Source organism: Nelumbo lutea, chromosome 1 (assembly GCF_056320005.1).
Source record: "Nelumbo lutea isolate HS-2025 chromosome 1, American lotus-T2T, whole genome shotgun sequence".
NCBI lineage: Eukaryota > Viridiplantae > Streptophyta > Magnoliopsida > Proteales > Nelumbonaceae > Nelumbo > Nelumbo lutea.
This window is the reverse complement of record NC_142684.1, coordinates 109,404,685-109,428,398: the sequence shown is the minus strand read 5'-3', so window position 1 is coordinate 109,428,398 and position 23,714 is coordinate 109,404,685. Positions and strand designations below refer to the sequence as shown.

At 35.0% G+C, this 23,714-nt stretch overlaps 2 protein-coding genes and 1 pseudogene across 3 annotated transcripts; 2 read left to right on the top strand and 1 right to left on the bottom strand.

Annotated features, from left to right (window-relative positions):
- Window positions 1-296: 296 nt before the first annotated feature.
- Window positions 297-4,544, top strand: LOC148876732 (D-glycerate 3-kinase, chloroplastic-like; annotated as a pseudogene). Its single transcript, XR_016105556.1, has 10 exons — window positions 297-648; window positions 754-868; window positions 946-987; window positions 1,105-1,183; window positions 1,421-1,452; window positions 1,550-1,618; window positions 1,921-1,995; window positions 2,218-2,581; window positions 4,179-4,253; window positions 4,345-4,544. The product of XR_016105556.1 is annotated as a D-glycerate 3-kinase, chloroplastic-like (transcript).
- Window positions 4,545-9,302: 4,758 nt separating this feature from the next.
- On the top strand, window positions 9,303-11,218 carry LOC148876731 (7-deoxyloganetin glucosyltransferase-like). The gene is made up of 2 exons (XM_088980456.1): window positions 9,303-10,023; window positions 10,140-11,218. The coding sequence occupies exons 1-2, from the start codon at window positions 9,519-9,521 to the stop codon at window positions 11,063-11,065; spliced, it is 1,431 nt and encodes a 476-aa protein (XP_088836582.1). The 5' UTR covers window positions 9,303-9,518; the 3' UTR covers window positions 11,066-11,218.
- Window positions 11,219-16,505: 5,287 nt separating this feature from the next.
- Window positions 16,506-18,154, bottom strand: LOC148876730 (7-deoxyloganetin glucosyltransferase-like). Its single transcript, XM_088951400.1, has 2 exons — window positions 17,555-18,154; window positions 16,506-17,466 (listed from the first exon to the last, which is right to left on the bottom strand). Exons 1-2 carry the CDS (start codon window positions 18,078-18,080, stop codon window positions 16,535-16,537), a joined length of 1,458 nt encoding a protein of 485 aa, XP_088807526.1. The 5' UTR covers window positions 18,081-18,154; the 3' UTR covers window positions 16,506-16,534.
- Window positions 18,155-23,714: the final 5,560 nt, after the last annotated feature.

The window sequence follows — 23,714 nt, the reverse complement described above, 5'->3', positions numbered from 1 at the left end:
TATGAGAAATAAATTACAGTATGCATGAGAGTAGACATATTCCAGGAAGTGTTTGAGTGGTTATAATATATGCATTTGCCAAATTTCTTTTTGTAATACCCAAAAGAAAATTGTACTAAACTACTAATACATTCTGAAGTTTTTTGCTGGTATCTGTTGTGCGTTTGTTTTATCTTACTTTGTAATACAATGGAGTGTTTTGAGTTGAAGATTTTTTTTTTAAACTCATTCTCTTTTCTGCTGTTTTTGTTTTATTTTTTCTAACCCAAGGATGTTCACCGGTGCAGGACAATTCAATATTTTTTGACACCATCATCAACAACAGCTGGAGGCAGAGCTAATTAAATTCAATGTCTCCTGCAACACCAATGGTTGTTTCCTCTATGTAGGAACTTTACGAGTTTGCATGCTCAGGTCCTCTTGTAGAGAAACTGGGTTTGACCCCAAAAATAATTGCAGACTTTTCATAAGTGGTTAAAATGTGGGCTTTACCTCTGCAAATTATTTCAATTCAATGAACTTAACCTATCAATCCCTCAAAAAGCCAGATTTTATCACTTGTATATACCGGTGTTCTTCTGGTGTGAAGATCAAATTTTCCATCACAGGTCAATGTTCAAGGTTGCAGAAGATATCCCTCCTTTAGTGGTATAGATATCCATTTGGACATATCGTTTTCCTTATTTCCTGATCACTGTCCATAAGTGTGTTTGCATAAGCAGCTCATATAGATAATTTCTGTTTGTGGTACAGATTGGTTTCGCTGCTCCGACTATATGAAAAATATGGAGTTTCTGAAGCTTTAATTAATCTTAGGAATTCTGCAACAATATCAATGGATGATTTCTATTTGATAGCTGAGGATCAGGTAATGATCATTTGTAGTTCATTGAAGTATTTTCCCCTTCAACTCAAAATTTTGTTTCTGGTTTGATTTTATTGTAGGCTGGACTGTGAGAAGAAAATCCTGGAAATGCACTTTTAGAGGTAGCAATTGAAATTAATGCCTTCAGTTTGATATTTTAATATTCTTCTCCTTAACTTGTTAAAAGTAGATATAAGGGATTTGTTCTTTCAATTTTTGTCAATTTCTGCCTTCATCAGCTTCGGGGGAATGCTGAAAGCCATGATCTTCATCTCCCTGTTGAAACACTGATGGACCTGTGCAGATTGACAAAAGAAGGTATGTATGTCTCAACAGTCTGCATTACTGCCTTTGATGATTTCTATGGCTCAGTTTGGAAAGAGTGCAAATACAAATAGATACTGTACAGTGCAAAATTGACACTGTACATATTTGTATTTGCACCCTTCCCGAACTAAGAAAGCACTGATTTATTCATGTTCCAAATGATGGAGTTTTCCTTTCTTCATAAAAACATGGTATCCTGTCTGTAACAATGGGTTGTAAACCATCCAGGCATGAGGATGAAGCTTCCACGTTACAACAAAGTAAGCAGAAAATTATCATTAGCCCTTTTCTTTATTTTTGAAGATTATTTATGAGTTTAAGATTGTATATTGATAGGGTATACATCTCTCTGTACAGTCTGCGTTTGGTGGAAGAGGTGACAGATCTGATCCTTCAACATGGCCAGAGGTTGAAGGGCCACTAGCAGTAAGATAGTGATCTTCAGTTTTTTGATTATTAAAGGTTATGTTTGGATAAGCTTCACATTTGAGTTTTGGGCTGTGGGAAACCAAAATGTGACAAAAAGTGTTTTAAGTGTTCGGTAAGTATGCCTTTAAAAAAAAACATAATCTAAACTAAAGTCCCAAAACACTTTTAAGCCCCAAAACACAAACCTTAGAATTGGGGCTTTAAAAAACACAACTCCTGAAGCTTATTCAATAGAAAGCTTACTGAATCAATAATTTTCCATTCTGTCTCATTATTGTTTTGCCCTTTGGATGGTTCAGGCTATTTTGTTTGAAGGTTGGATGCTTAATTTTAAACCCCTTGAAATGGAAGTAGTCAAGGCCATCGATCCACAGGTTTGGACTGGTCAATTTGTTTGTTTCAATTATGGCTGAGTTTGGAGGAGTACAAATACAAATATATAGAGTGCAAAACCTTGTATTTTGTATGTATTTGCACTGCATATATTTGCATTTGTACTCCTTCCAAACTCAGCCTAATGTTTTATTTCTAAGGCTCTCTCATTTTGTATATAGGTTTGAAGATTTTGGATCTAAGATGGTTTTAGTTGTGTGCAGCTAGTGGTTGTTAACGAAAACCTTGAGACTTATTATGATGCATGGGACAAGTTTGTTGAGTCATGGATGGTAATCAAGGTCAAGGACCCAAGTTGTGTCTGGGTGGCGATTGCAGGTATATGTGTTATCCATGAACATTAATACTGTGAGGTCCGAAAGCACCTCTCAAAGTACAACTGTCACCACATACACGACACAGTTGGAGCAAGAGAACCAACAACTTTGGGCAAAGGTGGGCAATCTTCAATCGGACATGGTGAACCTGAATTCACACGTGCTACATTTGCAATCCTTCATGGAGCGGATGGCACAATAATATGGCATGCCTATGCCTGATCCATTCCCCACACTCAACACAGTTCAGGTATGGCTATCACAAAAACTATAGACATTTTCCAGAAATTTATCTTGTTTCTTGTGGACCTAAGAAAACATTGAATTGCACAAACTACCAATTACATGTTAGAGAAGAGATTACTACTACTACTACTACTTAGAGGAGCATGAATGAAGCCTTTTAATGGGCCCTGATGAGCTCATGGGAAGAATTTTTTTTCTTTTGATTTCTGTGAATGACTGCTTATAACCATATTATACTGCAAAATGAATAGATTATTATAAGTAGAAGTTGAATCAAACCTAAATCAGAATTTGCACTTAAATCGATTAATGCACTTCCATGCTTTTGTACCAATGCAAATGGAACTTGCATCTCAGGTCTTGAGACAAACCAAGCGAACATGATTTATCCAGTTGGGGTGAGGAGAAAAACCAATAGAAATCCAACATGAGATAACTAGGAAATTTTCCTAGGATTATCAATGTAAATAATTACAATATGTTTTTCTATGTGCCATTATAATTTTGGAAAAGTACGGACAGGCCCAATGCAGATTTCTGATTTCCACTGCAGAGCTATAAACATTCAAAATGTCAAAAACCCTGGGCTGAACCGTCATTCTCCCTTATAATTTTCTTTGCTACTCTCTCTTTTATTTGTTTGGTTTACAAATTGGCTCCTGAATTTCGGTTTTCTTCCTTTCTGTATTCATCATTTTGTGGCTGGATTCAAATAGTTTGGTAGGATTATCATATTTGTTTTTATTTTTCCAAAGTTCTATCACAGCTTTAGATTCAAATCTTATTTGCTATGAAGGTTTCTTCTATCTAGCAAACCTCAAGTGAGCTAAGTAGTTTTATAATAGTTATAGGCTTGTATCTAGCTCATTTCATAGTAAGAAGGTTGTTTTTCTTTTATATTTTTTTATTCTTTTCCTCTATTAAGAGAAAATTATTTCCTTGATATTCCCTTTTCTAATTAATTTTATTACTGTTGTTTTAGAGGCTTCAACTGCATGCTAGATACTGCCATGCATAAACAGTCAAACATCCCATCATATATTTCCCTTACTCATGCTAGCTCACAGGCGTATCCCTGGACTTGGGATGGATGGAAATGGGTCGGGTCAGGTCTCATTACCACAGTAATAGTGAACAAGCTTCACAACCCCACAAAGCATCAGTACCATAAGACATGTTTCTATACGGGAATTTTATGGTACCCAATATCATGAATTAAGTTGGATTGAGCTGTAAATTTTGCATTTCATGTTTTAGTGGAAGTGAGAACCACATTGATCCAGCAATTCAGAAAACCACTAGTTTCAGTGTTGGGATACAACATCACTTCCAGCTTTGTATAGAATCTCACAGTTTTATGGTAGTTCACCAATCTGGGACCTAAAATCACTGTTTTGTCAATTATAGAAATGCTCACATAGTTCTATGGTAGTTCACCAATCTGCTATTCTTGCTTTTTATATGTGAATTATTATTTGGAGCAAAAAACCAGCATGATTTAATTGATGATCTCAACTATCTATTCTTACCCTCTTTATTTGAACCCTATGTTCATAATATTTAATTGATAAGAATGTTTGAATACACTTTTTTTTGTGCAGAGCCATGGGTCGGAAAACATTTATGTTCCACTTAGAGATTTTGATTCCCATCATGCTGTTCCATCATCAAACCCAGTAAGATAAGCCAAATTTAATTTTTATATCAACCAAGAAAAATTATGTTTATACTTTCAAATCTTTTAGCGAAAATTGTTGTCTTTTGTAGGACATTGAACCAGCATTTGGTAGAGGGTCCTCTTGTGCATATGTAACAAGTAGGGAGGAGAATGCGAATGCAAACGGGAAATCCCTTCATTTTGGATGTTATTTTATCTTCTTTTTTGTATATATTTTTGTTTAAACATAAATGTTTAATTGCAAATGTTAAAGTTTTTTATAATATTTTAATATATGTTTGTTGTCAAATAGAAGGTTATATGGATAAACGTGATTAATTAGGTGTAAAGCAGGTGATTTAAATTAATTTGGATAGCCTCAAAAATGAGGAAAATAGGAAAAAAAAACACTGAATTTTTTGTGACGTTTGTAGCTAGTCCAGGTCAAAAACATTGACGGCTTTTGACGACGTTTACAACCGTCGTCAAAAGTGATCAATATGTGGTTACATTTATAAACGTTGCTAAACGTGTGGCCTATTTTTGTTCCTATTTTGTTGTATGGCTTACAGGCCTTGTTACCGAAAGGTTTATTATTGATCAGAGAGAAAACAATTCAACTATTTCTCATTCTTGATTGAAGTTTGAGGTCATTGCTGAAGCTCTTGTTTTGATTGCTAATCAACAGGGTTGAGTTTTTAGATCTGCTCCTTCTGTAAATAATGATAGATCCTCCTTTCATGGAAGACCACCACAAACCATAGAAGAAAGGGAGGGGAGCAGTAAGATCCCAATAGAAAAATATAATATTAAATCTGAAGCAGAAAAATAGAAAAGTAAAAACTTAAACTTATTAAAGTGATAACAGTTGTAAGATCCCAACAGAAAGTACATTATAGAACTTACAATTTTTTAAGTAAGATTAAACAACTAATATGAAGTACCAAAAAAAATTGAAGTATAGAAGCTAGGCAAGAAAATATGAGGAAAAAATATGTGATACCTTGATAGCAAGAACAGGATCTGAAGAACCATAATTGCTTGAAAATGACACACATAATCTCTCAACATCAGAAAGAGTTTTCACTTCAGAGATAGCTTCTTGTGGCATCATCCCAAGCTTTATTCCAAGGACAACTTGTAGTTAGAATTTTAGTATCTTAACCAAGGTTCAAAGTATTGATACATAGTGTAGTGCATCATACAATATGTATTGGTTTTTAGGGTCACCGACATGTGAAATACTAATAGTAAGGTGATGGAGCACGATCTGGATGCTCCTAGCTAGAGGATGATCTGAAACACCAGCCAACCGGGAGCTGCCAAAATGCACATAATCAATTATCATGCACCTAAACAAATCAAATATATATATATATATATATCCTAGCTAGAGGATGATCTGAAACACCAGCCAACTGGGAGCTGCCAAAATGCGCATCATCAATTATCATGCACCTAAACAAATCAATGTATATATATATATATATCCAGGGGTTACACAATGGGAGATACCATATCCCCCAACCCTAGTGGCAATGGAATTTGATCCTAGGTCTTTGCTACAATGACTAGAGATCCTACCAACTAAGCCACCATCAAACCAAGTATCAAATATGCCATGACCCAAATTTGAGATACCATATCCCCCAACCCTAGTGGCTCGATTTGTTTTTCATTTTGGTAACCAAATTTGAGTATCCCTATCTTTCATTGCTTGTGGCATGACATTTGCTTTTTGAGATGGAAAATGAAACATCAAATATGCCATGACCCATGCCTTTGGTTGTAGTGTATTTGTTGTTTCTATGTCATTATTGAATAAAGGTCAATGGGGATGGTTGGTCATCGGTGTTATAGGCTGAACATTAGATTTTGGTCACTATGACTTGAATAAGATAATGTCGTAACACAAAAAAGGTTTCACTAAGAGGGGAGAAGAGAAGAAATCTGACTATTGGATTGGGTTTGAATCGGTTCAAGACTAGGTGGAACCAGTTTCAAACCGATAATAATCGAGACAATATACCCAGAACTAGAGTCAACTCATCAATTCTGATTCCTAGAACTATAACCAACCTAATAAGTTAATGAACATTGGGTTTGTCAGGTCAAACTTGACCCATTGAATGCCCTATTTCTATGTAATATAAAATAACATATATATTATCTATAATATACATATAGTTAAATATATGTGGGTCAAGTTAAGTCCAAGGAGGGTTTAAAGTATTAAGCCTATGCTCAACCCTAAAATTTGGGGCTCTAATGAGGGTCCAATCCTCGGCTAGGGCTTAAACACAAAATCTAGGTCTAAGAGTGAAATTTTGCAAGTCGCTAAAGTGATCACCCTTGTTTTATGGCAAAAATAGCAGGGTAAGGTGCCTTCAATACTTTAAAAGACATGGGTAGCAAAAAAGTTACCCAAGGCCAATTCATTAGTTCTTGGGTTAGACCAGTTTGGTGGATAGTTTTGGCATTTTTTTTTGGAGTAAATAGGGTTAGGTGTATGATCAAATTGGTTAAGGGTTGGGTCATGGTTTAACAGTAATCTGACTAGTTGGTCTCGTCCAACTTTTTAAACATTGGTTAATGTTATATGTTTTATTATAAATAGAATAAATAATGTTGTTATGAAATATGTATTGATTTATTTATATTTTATTTTAGTTTTTCATCTTTCACAAATAAAAAAGTTAAAAATTACATTGAGGCAAAAAAATTGGTAAAGTGGTTGAAATAATTTATTAAACAAATCATTAGTTATTATTTAATTAATAAAATAATAATTAATAATTATTTATCTATACTGTATTACTATTACTTTATTAATAATTTATTTACAAATTTAAATAATTTAGTGTAATTGTCAATATTATTTTCATTTATAGGTAATTAATTAATTTACTATTAGTGGTTTTCATATTTAGTTTATTATTTTATATTAATTATTAATTTACTTAAATAATTAAATTAAAATTTGATGATTAGTTTTAATTAATCAAATAATAATTAATATTTATTTATTTATATTTTAGAAATTATTTTCTTTTTATTAATGTACTTGTGAAATTATTAATAATTTATTTTCTAGTTTAATTATTATTAAATAGAAATCATTAATTATGATTGTTATGCAATAGTAGTGAGCTAATAATTTGTTAATTATTTTCATTTACTTTAATAAATTTTTAATTATTGATTTACTATAAAAAAGTAAATAATAAATAATAAATATTTTAAATGAATATTATATGATTATTATTTATGAGCTAGGAATAAAACGATTGTAGCTAAAGATGATTAATTTCGTAATTATAGCCATGAAATTATAGTTATCCGTGGCTATAGTGATAAATAGCTCTTTAGCCAAGGATAGAATAACTTTTAACCATGCACAAGTGTCTGTTGCTAAAGATCAACTTTTGCTTTTATAACTTATAGCCACAGATATATTATAACCGTGGCTATAAATATCTTTTAGCCATGGACAAAATAACTTTTAACCATGGACAAATTGTCCCTAGCTAAAGCTCAACTTCTACCTTTGTAACTTATACCCACATGTACATTATAGCCGCGGTTATAAATATCTTTTAGCCACGAACAAAATAACTTTTAATTACAGACAATTTGTCCGTAATTAAAGCTCATATTCTGCTTTTGTAACTTATAACCACAAATACATTATAACCGTGGCTATAAATAATTTTTAGGCATGGATAGAATAATTTTTAACCACGGACAAATTGTTGTAGGTAAAGCTCACCTTTTAACCACAGACAATTTATCTGTAGCTAAAGCTCATATTTTGCCCTTGTAACTTATAGCCATAGGTACATTATAACTGTGGCCATAAATATCTTTTAGAAAGCTCAAATTTTTGCCACAGACATCAAATTGTCGGTGGTTATATCTCATGTTTTAGCTACAGTTTTTTGGACCTTAGCGTTCTGAGTGTGTGTTTTGGAGAAAAAAAAAAGGATGGATGGAAAAGGGAATTTGGGCCAATAACTCTTGCGAGCAAAATATAGGATTCGAAAGAGATTATGATTCCATATACCAAGTCCCATATTTGTTCGGTGGAAAATGGCGATGGGGGGAGAGATGGATAGGGAAAACAGAAATGGTGACGGAGCAACGATTTGCTTTCAATCTTTCTAAAAATTTTTATTAATTAAATTTTATTTTAAAAATTTGAAGAATAATACAAATAAAATTAGTTTTTTTGTTTATTAGCATTTAACGATGATATCAAAATAACAAGAATAGTTTAAGACAATATATACACAGTAAAAATATAGTTAGCCAGTTAACTAATTAAACAATAAGAATAATTAAAGAAATTTACCCTTATTCTAATTAAAATTTCAATAGTCGAATGAAATGACAAGAGGCTACCTCAATATTGGGACCACATATCCATTATGAGGTCGCTGTGGACGATCGATGGTAGGACTGCCTCAAGCCATCTAATGTGGAACCTGCCCCAACAAGACACCCAACCACATATTTGACTAATAAAAAGCCGTGGAGTTAAAAAAAGAATTAGACAGTTTGATGGTTTATATATGAGACTAATATGGTTGTAGTGTAGTTTCACGTGTTAGTGCGTCTTGGTAGTGTTGTTTCTATTTTTTTATCAAAATAGAATAATAAAAAAAAAGAATTCCAATAGTTGGATTCGGATATCTGTTTAATCATATAATCGCATTTAAAAATATAATCCATTTCTTAATTTTATAATAATAAACTTATTTTTTCTATTTATATATGATATATATCTTTTTATATTCAATATTATGGAAAAAATCTATGATATAGAAAAGATATGGTATATAATATGGGAAGAATTTTGACCAATCAAAACCCACCCCAGGAATTTTGATAAATAACACCTGATTTGGCTCGACCATTTCTAATAAATTATCTTTTTATTAAAAGAGTATAATACAAATAAAACAAAAAAAAAAAAAAAAACAAATGCTGAGCAGCTGATGAGGAGATCTTGACGTATCCTCCATTAAGTTCAAATGGGTTCAATCCAGCACAGGTGTGTTTTTGTCTCTGTTTAGAGTTTAGACAAAAGGATGGCGGCTGGGGGTCTCAGTCTGAGAGGGAGAGGGAGAAAAGTGAATGTGACGCTAGCTGCAGAAAACAACACCCACCTGTGTTTCTGTCATCTGTTCTATAAATCAAAGCTTGAATTCAACGGCCCAAGTGAATCTTCACAAGCAAATAAGTGTCCCGGCCCCGTCCGGCCACTTCCATTTACAAGTGCCAAATGAAGCCGGTAAAGGTCAAGCCCCATGTTGTTTGTGTTCCGTTTCCGGCTCAAGGCCACATAAACCCTATGCTCAAACTGGCAAAACTCCTCCATTTTAGAGGCTTCCATATCACCTTTGTCCACACGGAGTTCAACTACCAGCGCCTGGTGAGTTCGAGAGGCCCAGTGTCTGTCAAAGGATTGAACGACTTCAGATTCGAGAGCATCCCTGACGGATTGCCACCGGACAACAAGCGAGGCATACTAGATCTTCCGGCACTATGTAGATCGATGCCAAGGGATTGTGTAGTTCCATTCCACAATCTAGTAAGGATGCTCAATAGCTCATCAGATGTGCCTCCTGTCACCTGTATCATATCAGATGGGGTCATGAGCTTCACTTTACAGGTTGCTCAAGACTTGGGCATTCCTGAGTTAGTCTTCTTTACACCAAGCGCCTGTGGTTTCTTGTGTTGCTTATATCATGAACAGCTCATAGAAAGAGGCTACTTCCCACTGAAAGGTATATATACAACATACTTTTTTTCTAGTCCTTGATCCTTTTCATTTTAATCATGGATATGAATTAAAAAAGTTTCACCTTTCAGGGAGTTAATTATATTTATGCTCTTATTGTAGATGAGAGTTGCTTAAGTAATGGGTACCTGGACACTCCCATCGATTTTATACCTGCTATGAGTGGAATTCGACTAAGGGATCTACCTACGTTCCTTAGGACAACGGATCGCTATGACACCATGTTCAACTACAATTTCGAACAAGTGACCAATGCTAGGAAAGCTAGAGGGCTTATTCTCAACACATTTGATGATCTAGAGCAAAAGGTCATAGACGTCATTAGATCCAAGTTTCCCCAGCTTTACACCATTGGTCCATTATCAATGCTCTGTCGGCAGCAAATATCCGATGCAAAATTGAAGTCGATTGAATCAAATCTGTGGAAAGAGGAGATGGGATGCCTGGAATGGTTAGAGAAATGGAAACCCAAATCAGTTGTGTACGTGAACTTTGGGAGCCTAGTCACTATGACACCTCAACAGCTGAGGGAGTTTGCTTGGGGGCTTGCTAATACCGGGTATCCTTTCTTATGGGTGATTCGACCTGATCTTGTGGATGGTGGATCAGAAATCAAGTCAAATGACTTCGTTGAGGTAATCAGAGGGAGAAGTTTGCTTGTGGATTGGTGCCCACAAGAGCAAGTCTTGGGTCATCCTTCGGTTGGTGGCTTTTTAACGCACTGTGGATGGAATTCCACACTGGAAGGAATATGTGAGGGAGTTCCCATGATCTGTTGGCCTTTCTTCGCCGACCAGCAGACTAACTGCCTGTATGCACGCACCAAATGGGGGATCGGTATGGAGATCAGCACCGACGTCAAGAGAGAGCAAGTGGAGGAGTTTGTGAGGGAATTGATGGAAGGGGAGAGGGGGAAAATGTTGAGGAGCAAGACCATGGAGTGGAAGAAGAGAGCAGAAGCTGCTGCAAAGCCAGGGGGGTCATCTTTTTTCCAATTGGATAGATTAATTGAGGAAATTAATACTTGATGTTACAGCTGCAAATTAAACTTCAATCAACTTTGGCTTCTTGGAATTTTCATCTTGTATTGAGTTTGTTTGTCCAAAGTCTCCAAACCTGATAGTTTGATGTAGCTTCATATATATAAATAGAATTCGAATTAATACTGATGTGACTTTAAAGGCCTGTTGTTTTTTTATTTCTTATTTCTTAAATGCAATCATACAACTTTTTATTTTTCAATAATACCCTCAAAGACAAAGAAAAACTCTGATATATGGTCAAAATGTATATTTGATAATTTTCTAAATTTAGAATTGAGAACAACATTCTCTCAATTCAGAGTTGAGTTTAGTGGAAAGAAAAGTTCACCAATACCAATATATACCTCTTAATGTAATTATTGCACTTTTAGATGTCAGACTTCAGATCTAACAAACAGGCCCTCAGTTTAATATTGACGTGAAACCTTATCATTGGTTCCACAGCCTACCAAATTGCTAAAGCATTCAGCTAAACCTTGCTCGTTAGAGAACGATCGGCAAAGCCTTTTCTAACCAGCCTAAATCAGCATGCTCTTGAGACCCTTATGATTGATTGCCTTTGTTGTAAGCACGCGGCGGCACACTACCACCGTCCAGTCCCATTCTTCATCCTTCTTTCTTTGACAAACCCTCCTTTGCCAAGGTAGGAGGAGCTCATTTTGAGCTCAGAGCCAATGCGAATGCAAAGTCTTAGGTACTCATCCTCACAAAATTGGAAGAACCAGGTTGAAAACCCTCTGAAAAAGCTAAGCAACTCCCTTGTGCCTAAGGGCACGTGTCATGGATGTATAGAAATTTAAAATATTTGTTTTGTAGTAGGTTTAGGGATGACAGTGGGATGAATTTGGGGATGATTTTATAATTCTAGATTCTACCCATCTCCCTAAGCCTCTCAATTCAGAGATCGGATCTGCTCCTCACACATGGTGCCTCAAACCGACCTCACACGCACATCCTACCATGCATTGGGAACATCTTCTGTACTTATAATTTATTATTCAAGGGAGATGTTCCCAATGCACGTTGGATGTGCTTGTGAGGTGCCCATGTGTGAGGAGCAGATCCCGTTCCCTCAATTCATATCTGCCACAAAACCAGTAGCAGGTTGGATTTTGAGAATGCAAACCATATCCACACATGAAAATGCAAAGCCCTTCCCGACCCTATCCTCCTTGCATTCAAGGGTAGGGGTGGGTTTGATTTACAACCCGTATCTAATTTCTTATTATTTCTTGTCATATATAAGCAATAAATAAGTAAAATAACACAAATAAATAACAAAATTTTGAATTATTTGATTTATACATGAAGAAAATACATATTTTAATTAATCAATTATCTTTTACCTAAAATTCAAAATATTATTAATTTCAATACTTGGTACATAAAGTTTATATGCTTTCCAACAATATACGGGTCCGGGAGGGTTGGGTTTAGCCTAATACTGTACCGTACCCGTACCTATATAGGTTGTAGAATCCTAAAATCCATCCTTCAAGCAAAAATATCCACCCCGTCAGGGAGGATGGGGGGGGGGGGGTACCCACAGGGTATGGTAGAAATTGCCATCCCCAAGTAAAGTTCGTTGTCCGTGTTCTCATTTGTTTCCTTGTAGTTTGTTATTTATTTTGTTTTTTAGTGAATATTTTTTTATGAAAAGAAAATATTATTAGGGGTGGTTTCAAGCCGAGCCGAGCCGAATAGTACGAGGCTTGAGCTTGGCTTGCTAAGGTAGTACAAGGCTTGAGCTTGATTTGAGTCAAAACTCGTAAACTCAAGCTCAGCTCGGCTCGGCTCGAGCTCGATTTGAGAAAAAATGTGTTATAAAAATAAAAACTATATATAAAAATATTTTTTATTTGATATTTAAAAAAATTAAGAATTATAATATTTTTATTATATATTATTTAAAAAGAATAAAAATAGAAAATAGAAACCAATAAGGATATAGTATTCAGCAAAGAGATTGAATTACTCACAACACAAGAATGTTTAAAACTTTGTTAATGAGCTCCCAAGCAAAGTCCACAAGTTGTTGAGGCGTCATGACGGTGATGTTGCCAAAATTTATGTGCACAACTGAGTTTCCCCGTGAAAATCCCCATCCCCATCTTTGTCCCCGTCCCTGTTAACAAGGACAAGGTTATCCCCATCCCCATCCCCACAGGGATTCTTGTCCTCATGGATTTCTCCATTCTCTGTGATATTTTATAACGTTAATCATTTTGTTTTTGTTTTTTATTTTATTAAAAAAAATATAATTAAAATAATTAAAATAATTAAAATTTACAATCCTATTAGAAAAGATTCAACTATATTTTTTAAAATATTAATATATAGATGTATATGTACATATATTCATATATAATGTATGCATACATATATTAGTAGGGATCCTACAGGGTGGGGAGTGCTCTTCCCATCTCCGCCCCGTAAGCGGGGATGAAAATTTCTCCATCCCCATCCCCGCGGAGGAAAATCATCCCCATCCCTACGAGGATTGGGGAAATGGAAATATTGCCATCCCTAAAATCGAACCACTCTAGACATCCTGATTGCTATTCTTATTGCCATTCATTGGACCTAATAAACTTTTAACCCATCCCTCGAGATGTAAAAGTCCATCCATATGTAGGTCCACTTCCATTGCTTCACAATCAGATCTCGGATGGGTTAAAGTCTATTGGGCCCAATTTATTGTAGGAACAACCAAGATCGGTGTCTGGAGTTGTTGGATTCCAAGAACCTCAGTTTGGTTGCGTACGTGAATTTTGGCAGCATAACATTACGATGACTCAACAGCTTGTGGAGGGATGAGAGGCCTTTGAGTCGTCGATATTAGAATTCAGAGGGTAGAAAGACCGTCATGGATATGGTTTCGAACCTGAAACCGGGTAACCCCTTTACAGAATCAGGGCCCTTAGACTTGACCAAGTGGCGTGACTGTATTCAATATAAACAAAGGTAATGTAATAATGAAGGAGCGAGCTTTGCTATGTGGCCGTTTTAATGGGTATTGGGTAGGGGATACAAACCGCATGAGGCTTCTCAACTAAGGCTGCAATCTGCACTGGGTTGCCCCGAACTCAATCCTAAAACTGGATTGGGTTGGGTCGGATTGATGTTCAGGTTAGGGTTAGGGTTGAAATTTATGAACTTGATTTTACTTCGGGTTGGGTTAGGATTGACCCTTTAGGAAATCGGACTTAATCCGAACCCGAGTCTATAATATATGTCATTTATAAATATATATTATATGTAGTATATAACATACATTGATTTGTTTAGATGTATGATATTTGTATAACCCCCACCACATAGTATCATGTATTTCTTTTAAGATAATCATTTCACTTAATCCTAATCAAAATGACTAAAACCTTAGGCTCAATTTGGAAAGAGTACAAATGCAAATATGTACAATGCAAAAACATACAATATAATACAAAACATAAGGTTTTGCACTCTATATATTTGCATTTGTGCTCCTTCCAAACAGAGCCTTAACAACATTATTTTATGTTTTTTGAAAATTTTATTCTTCATCTCCTCTTTGTTATTTGCCGTCCATAAGAGATCTATCATGAGTCATAACTCATAATAAACTATAGCCATTTCTAACACTTATTTTTCTGACTTTTGTATTAAAAGAATAAAAAAATATTAACAAATAAATACTAATGAAACATAGCATTAATATATATAATGAAAGTTATTTGCCGTCCATAAGAGATCTATCATGAGTCATAACTCATAATAAACTATAGTCATTTCTAACACTTATTTTTCTGACTTTTGTATTAAAAGAATAAAAAAATATTAACAAATAAATACTAATGAAACATAGCATTAATATATATAATGAAAGTTGACTTAAGATTTAAAGTTGAAAAATTCTATGAAGTTTTTAAGGGATGGGAAGGTTGGATTGTTCCCAATCCAACCCGAAATTAACTTTAAATTGGGTTGATTTGGATTAGAATTAAAAGAATTTAATTAGAATTAATGGTAGGATTGAGTTGATATAATTGAAGGTTGAGTTGGGGGTTTAAAACTTAGGGTTAAGTTAGGATTGGCCTCAACCTGATCTAATCCAGCCCGCCTTGCAGTGGGGTAGGTGGTTGCTTATGGCTGTGGTTTAACTTGATTCCTGCAACACCCATTTATCGGGAGATAATAGGATATCACTTTTTGTTTTTGTTGAAAGAATTAAGTTAATTTGCACGTAGAATCTCTCCGTTTCATGTAACAACTAACAAGACAATATATATGTTAGTTCCTAGCATGCTGTATATTACTACGTTACACAATCCAAAGTATGGTTTTTTATTGACAGCTATCCAGGTGGTTATTTATTCTCCTAATTTCTAGACGTTTGTGTAGTTGAAACCAATGGATCTATACCTAATTGAGCTCACAGAGTGGCACGAGTTTATGATTCGTGTGGTATCCTCTGATGTATAACTTATGTAAAGCCCCTTTCCTGTTGACAATGAACAGAACAAAAACATTTTGTCAGCCCAAGCCACCGAAGAAATTGCAATTGCTCAGAAAGTCAACACAAAAACTTCTACCAATTAAGATCTAGCAAATCACACTCATTCAAGTAAGGTTGCCAATTTCCCAATTCAGGCTGAGTAGAATAGCTCTTGAATAATTCTACCTTCTTTTTCATTTTTTAAGTTTCTTTCCATATTTTAAACAAGAAACAGCGTTAGTTTGGAATGCACGCCTTTTTTTTTTGGGTTAATAGCATATAAGGGCAATTTTTGGGGTTTAATATCAATAAAAGTAATATATTTAAAAAAATTTAAAAAACAGGTTATCTTTTTAAAAACAATATCAATGAAGGGCAAATGCACTGTCCATCCTCTTCTTCTTGTCATTTGTTCACTAGACCCGCCACCCGCCACCACCTGCCACTGCCCACCGCCGCCTCCACTTCCGGCAACGTTGCCGGAGGTAGCCGGAGGTAGAGGCAAAAGTGGCGGAGGCAGTGTTGGTGGTTTCTCTGTCCAATGCCACCACCTCCGCCTTCGCCTCTAGCAATGTTGTCGGAGATGGGTAGAGACAGAGGTGGTGGCGGCGGCGGGCAGAGGAATGACCACCAGTGCCATCGTTGCCACCTTTGCCTCTGGCCACCTCTGGCAATGTTGCCGGAGGCGGAGAAGGAGGTGGGTGGAGGCGGCGGCGGCGGGTGGCAATGGACGGCGGTGGACGGCAGCTCTGGTGAACAAATGGAAAGAATAAGAAGATGAATGGTGTTTTTGCCCTTTATTGATATTATTTTTAAAAAGTTAACCTATTTTTGAAATTTTTTTAAATATATTACTTTTATTGATATTAAACCTCAAAAGTTGCCCTTATATGCTAGAAACCCTTTTTTTTTGCTTTTATTTATTGGAAAAAAGTACACTTATTGAAGTGTAGAAGAAACAGAAATGGCTGAAATTCTTATTGGCAGAGCAGCACCTCGTTGATCATTTTATCCAAATTCAACTGAGACGATCCACCTAGATTGGTGGCTTCTTCTGCTCTCTTTTTCCACTCCATGGCTTTATTTTTAATCTCTTTACCCTTCTCCCCTTCCATTAACTGTTTGATAATATCCGTAACGTGCTCTCTCTTGACGTTGCTATCAATTTCAAAGCCCATTCCCCATTCAGTACATACATAACGACAATTGGTTTGTTGTTCTGCGAAGAATGGCCAGCAGATCATAAGCACTCCACCACAGATGCTTTCGATTGTCGAATTCCAGCCACAGTGCGTTAAAAAGGCTCCAATGGAAGGGTGATTTAGAACTTGTTCTTGTGGGCACCAGCTCACTATGAGTCCCCTTTCCTTGGTATCTGTTACGAATTCGGGAGGCAGAAGCACGGAGTCACCGGCCACGAGATCAACTCGAATTACCCACAAGAAGGTGTGATTGCTGTTAGTGAGTCCCCAAGCAAATTCCACAAGTTGTTGAGACGTCATAACTGTGATACTGCCAAAATTCACGTACACAACTGAGTTGGGTTTCTTGGAATCAAGCCACTCCAGACAGTCCAGTCGTTCTTTCCATAGATTGGACCCAACAGACTTTAACCCATCCTCCATGATCTGATTGTGGAGCAAATGGAGTGGGCCTATGGTGTAAATACGAGGAAACATGGATGACAGTGCATCTAATACATCAAGCTCAAGGGCATCAAAGGTGTTAAGAATGACAGCCTGAGCTTTATTAGCTCTCTCTGCTGCTTCCTTTAAAAAGTTGAGCAAGATATCGTCGGGATCAGTGGTCCTAACGAAGCTTGGAAGATCCCTCAAACGAATATCCTTGATCAATCCAGGAATCCAATCGATGATGGTGTCCAAATACCCATTTATTAAGTAGTTGGTGTCTGCAAATTATTATAGATGCAGTTAGCTCAATATAGATATATCAAGTTTAAATAAAGGGAGGTGGGTAAGCTTTGCATTTGTTTATACCTTTGAGTGGCGTAAGACCTCTCTGGATGAGATGGGAGTAGTGTACATAACTCATGAAGCCACAAGCGCTAGTGGTCCAGAACAGAACTTCAGGGATATCGAGTTCTTGAGCAGCAGCGAGAGTGAAACTCGTGACCCCATCAGAGATGATGCAAGTAACCGGAGGAATGTTGGACGATGAAGAATCATTGAGTTTGGAAAGGAGATTGCGAAATGGCACTAAGCAGGTTTTACTAGTTGAGATACAGAGAGATGGGATGTCTTGGGTGGCATCAATATCATCAGAGGGTGGAAGACCGTCAGGGATGGTTTCGAACCTGAAACCAGGTCGTCCCTTTACAAAATCAAGGCCCCTTGACTTGACCAAGCGACGGTAATTGTATTCAGTGTGAACGAAGGTTATGTGGAAACCTCTGTAATGGAGGATCTTTGCAAGCTTGAACATAGGGTTGATGTGGCCCTGTGCTGGGTATGGGATACAAACTGCGTGAAGCTTCTGCTTCTCAACCACTCCAAGAGAACCCATCACTCATCAGTCTGCATGTGTGTGTGGAAGAACAATCTTGGAAATGCTAAGTTACAACTTACGAGGCGTTGGGCCTTGGCTTTATATGATACGTAGTCGTCACCGATTTCTCTAAACTGACTTCTTTTATCGGTTTACAGAACAGACTTTCAACACCGCTTAACAATTGAATTAAAAGGGCCCACGTAGATTATTCATTCAAACATCATAAATTTTGTTTAAACCAAAATCTTCGTTATGTATTGTGTGTGAGTGTGTAGTTTGAAGTTATGTGTGTATGTTTGTGACTTTGTGTGTAGTCTTGCATTAAATAATTTGTATAGTTTTTTTTTTTTTTTAATATAGTGAATCTGTTTCTTTTTATTTGAATATTTGTTATTTTGCTTTTCTCCCGTGAGGGTTCGTTTGTTTGTTGTGTTTTGAGTGAATTATCATTGAAATAATCCCTGTGTTTTCTAAAAATAAAATTTTCGTGTACTTTTGTCTAAGGGGTGTCAATTGGATTGGATTTGGTCCAATTAATCCAGTCCAGTTCAATGTGAGTTTATTACAAATGGACCTTGTCCAATCTAGTCCAATGAATATTTTAGACCATTTTGTACCGGTTCAGAGACTTTTATCTGTTCAAATATCTGTTGATTTAGATTGGTTTCAACTCAAACCTGATCCATTGACACCTATGTTTTTATCTTCTATCAATAGATCAGATATTGACTCAATTCAATATAAATTCATTATGTATGGACCAGGTCCTATCCAATATATCATATTGGTCTGTCCAGTCCATCCAAATTCAATATGCCTTGTTGGTCCGTCCAATCCATCCAAATAGATTTTGATTTGGACAGAATCCAACATAAAAACGATCCGATGACACCCCTACTTCTGTTCTCTGTGCAAATCTCCCTTTACGCTTTAAGTAAACATGCAAATACATTTTATTCGATTAGTTCTCGTCCTATGAAGTATTGTTACTTCACAAGCTATAGTATGACAAAAAAAACAAAAGATCTCAGTAAAAATCTCGATCCATTTACATTTTATACTTTTGGTTCACTGAGCTAAAATGAAACCCAACGACAATGAAACCCACTTAAATAAAGAATCAAATTTTTTAGAAGTCATCGCCATCATTCAAACCTTGTGTTGTCCCAAGTCCTAACTATATTTATGGGTCGGCAAAGAAAATGAAATTAAAAAAATATATATCCTCACTAGAACTAGGTGTCGGCAATCACTTCATGAATTCACATCTGCGCCTTATAAGGGGGCGCCCCACCATGTCCCACAACATATCCCCACCTTGTATTGGAAATATCTACTGATAATAAGTATGGGAGATGATAAGATATTATCGGGAGATGTTTCCAATACAAGGTGGAGATGTCCTGTGGGGTGCAGATGTGAACTTACATTTTCATATGTTAAAAGGGTTCAACTATGATATGGAAAAGATATGATATTGAAAAACAACTGGCCAATAGATTGGAATCACAAAAGTGATAGCGAATCAGGTGTCATTTATCAAAACTCTTTCCATATCATATCTTTCCCTTATTATAGATTTTCCCTAAAAAGATAAATTCTAGTGTATTAAACAAGTATCTCAATTCTAGTGTATCAAGGCTCGCTCACCATTCTCAACAATTGATGTATATATGATACTAAGAATTATTGAAGATTAAATAAATTGCTAAATTTGCTTTCGTTTTTGAAAAAGACAACCAATACATCAGCAAAACTATATTGTTATCAGTTTTTGTTTTCAAAAAAGAAAAAAAAAACCAACCATATTTTTGAACATTTCCTTAGATGATAGAATTTTTTATTTTTTGTTTGGGTATGAAAAGTCATATGATAAAACTAATTTCTAATGTGCAAGAGGACATTTTGCATTTTTTTTCTCATTTAGGCAATGCTCGGTTTGTAGGTGATTAGACCGGTTGTGGGCCGGGCCAGGTTTGGATTAGGCTTTGCCTCTTTATAAACAGAAAATGATCAGGCCCAAGCACAAACTCGGCTGGACCATTGGGCCCAAATGTTGAACTTGAACCCAACCTTATATATATAAAACCCAAATCTGATATGGACAGATATTTTATATTTTATTAATTTATATTATTTATAATATTTTATATATTATAATTAATATAATTCATTTTTCATTAATAATTTTAATATTATATAATATATTATATATTATATATTATATCATCAGGCCAGGTTTATTTGGGAAAATCAAATTTGACCTGGAAATTAGTGGACCCGCCTGAGCCCAAACCTGTGGGCATAAAACTTTGCTCAAGCTCAATTTAGAACAGATCAGACTGGGCCCGCCCACCAGGTACGTCCCTGACCCATGAATAGGTGATGAATATATGTACAATTTCAATAGTACTCAAGCTAGGAATTTATTGTAAAAAAAAAAGAAACTAATTGATGGATGATATAAAAACTAGTTGGTGCATGCACAAAGACCATAAGTTTGTTGATTTTTTTTTTTCATTATTTTTAATGATGGATAAGTTTGTAGAATTGAGAAATTCAAATTTCACATGTACTAATGCAATGCATGTAGATAGGTAGGCAGAACTTAACAAAATCATGAATGTTAAATCTCTTATGTTTTTATTAGGAAAGCCTTGTTGATAAATCTTTTAATTAACTGTTTTCCTAGCACGCTTGAACAACGTAACAATCAATCTCGCTAATTATACATGATAACCTAAAGATCCATACATATACATAGTGCTGGTTTTGTACTCGTGAAGACTCAGAGAACACAGAAAGAAAGAGAAAAAACTCAACTACAATAATAATAATAATAAAAAAGTGGGATACGAATGGTACGTTGGGGAGAGTAGTAGCTGATGGATTAAATGAAATGGCGGTGATGATGCAATTGTGATATTGGTTTGCCTGACCTATAATAATGGATTGGCGTCCCATTATCATACATATACCAGATATTTGTGTTAGTCAATGCGCTTCCATGGATCAATTAATGGATCCCTCCCTTCTTACAGACCAATTAAATTGCATATTCTTCATTTTTTGGTATTCCATTTTATGCATCATTAATAACTTGTTATCAAAGTACTGCTTCTGGGATTTGGTTATGCGTAAATATTAAAACAAACCAATTAATACACAAACGAGTCAGCTGATAATGGTTGGGGCGACGTAGGAATTTCCACAATACAAGATTTTACAACTACCGGACGGTGGCATTATTATAGCTGGCGGTCCTTGGTCTCGCATTTTAATGAGGGTCCGGATGTTGTAGGCATGTTAAGTAAGCACAATGAGTGAATATGTAATAGTTGTGTGGCACGTGTCTCAGTTGATGTGTCTTTCATTCAAACGTTTTTGTTTCGTTAAACAGAAATTATCTATTATTTTATTATTTTTGTCAAATTAATTAAAAATAAAAATAATAAAAAAAGAAAACCTAAACGTGTTGGGAGTTGAAATTTATTTATATTTTTTTTTATTGTTTTTTATTTTTAATTATTTTAACAAAGATAATAAAATAATGAACAATTTTTGCCTGACGGAACAAAAACATTTATATGAAAGATACATTAACAAGAACATGTATCACACAGCTATTATGTGCTCACTTATTATATTTACCTAAGGTGGCTATTACATCCGGACCCTCTTAAAGAAGGTATGGCATGTCAACATTAACATTGTGTGGGCTCAACTTTGGGAGATATCCATCCCACGTCAGGTTCCAAATAACATTACCCAATTCACATTAATATTGTTAGCTTTCATTATTGGATCCGTATATATAGTTTTCATCAATTGCTCACCCCCTTCCAACTTGGTTCTAATCACTACTGTCTCACTGCCGGGCTAACAATTTTCTTTTGCCCCTTGTTAATTTCTGTTTCTTCACAAATTGGAAAAGGCGAATCGGTCTGTTTTTGATGAGTGTGCATGGTAGCTGGCAGCCGGCTAGCTCCCTCTCCTTTTTCATGCTGTGTGTGGCGTTAATTAGCGGTGCCTGCTTTGTAGGCAGTTTGGTAAATGTGTGAATTTTGTTTTAGAGGAGTGATTGTTTAGTGTACTGTGTATTCTCTATTGGAGAGTAGGTCCAAAAGACTTTATTTTTTCTACAAAATATAAGATATTTATTCAGTTTTGTTATAAGTAGGGCTGAGCAAAAAATCAAAAAGTCAAATCGTCCGAAAAAATTAATCGAAATCAAATAAAAAAATTGGTTAATCGAATTGGTCGATTTAGTTTTGGTTTGGTGTTTTTAAAAAACTGAAGATATCGGTTTGGTTTTGGTTAACTAATATAAAAAACCGGTGGTTAATCGAATTGATCGATATACATATATTTCTATATATTTATATATTGTATATATTTTATATATTTTTTATATATTATAAATTAGTAAATATGCATTATGTATAAATTTATATATTTATAATATATTATACATTATTTATTATTTAAAATATAATATTTTATATATATTTATAATTTTTTATTATATATTTTTATAATTTATATTGCGATAACTAAAAAACTGAAAAATCGACGATCCGAATCGACAGTTAACCAAACCGGTCAACTAGTTTTCCAAAAACAGTTTAACCGACTGGCTTCGGCTCGGTTTCGATTACCAGTTTCCAAAAACTGGTACTACCAGTTTGATTCCAAAAAGTGCCCCACAGAGCACCCCTAGTTACAACTGGGTAGGTCTTGTAATGAAATGGCCCATTATTTGGCTGCCAAAGGTCTCTAAGATCAGTGTTGCTTAGAGTCCCTTCTAATTGGTTGTAGGGGTGTCAATGGTATTCGAAAATCCAATTTCGAATTTGAGATTCAACATAATCGAATCGAAATTCGAACAATGTGAATATCTAGTCGGCTGAATTCGAATATGACCTGACTCAATTTGATAAATATCCGAATTCGATCGATTATTTAATTCTTATATATAATATATAAATTTTTTAAATATTTTATATAATTTATATATATAATAATTAAATTATATAAATATTTTATATATTTATATACTTTATATAAATAAAATATTTATTGTATATATTTATTAATTACCTAAAATAATTAATTAATCGAATTTAAATCGAATCTAATGTTCAAATATTTAATTGAGTTTGAATTCAAATATTAATTTTCAATATACGTCAGATTTTACACCCTAATTGATTGTGTGAAATTCTTTAAAGTCTGAGTCTAGTATTGGGTGTCCAATTGGTTACTCTTGTTGTTCTGGATGGCTTAATGAATGAAGGTCAAATTATTAAATCCTTCACCTTCCAAATTTATTTCATTAGGAGAATCTGACACAATAAAAAGGGTATATATATATATATATATATGATAAATAGGATCTTAAAAAATAAATTAAAAAACAAATAAGTAGAAATTTGTAACGTAGTCGGGATAGATCATAATTTTCACAATTAATGAATATGTTTCCTTACTGAGAAATAAAATAAAAAAGAGTCTGGATATTTATTATAATCCAACCAATTATAATGTCAGGGGTGGGTGTGAGATGGTGATTGTATTGATTTCTCAGCCATGACACAAGTGGATTGAAAAAGCATTTTAGCGTCGGAGTCATACCTCGCCAAAGTACCT

Bases quoted from the DNA above. Each gene is read 5' to 3' on its own strand.
- LOC148876731 (XM_088980456.1), top strand. From the start codon at position 9,519: ATGAAGCCGGTAAAGGTCAAGCCCCATGTTGTTTGTGTTCCGTTTCCG. The intron at 10,024-10,139 runs GTATATATACAA...CTCTTATTGTAG, and splicing joins AGGCTACTTCCCACTGAAAG to ATGAGAGTTGCTTAAGTAAT.
- LOC148876730 (XM_088951400.1), bottom strand. From the start codon at position 18,080: ATGGGTTCTCTTGGAGTGGTTGAGAAGCAGAAGCTTCACGCAGTTTGT. The intron at 17,467-17,554 runs GTATAAACAAAT...AATAATTTGCAG, and splicing joins AGGTCTTACGCCACTCAAAG to ACACCAACTACTTAATAAAT.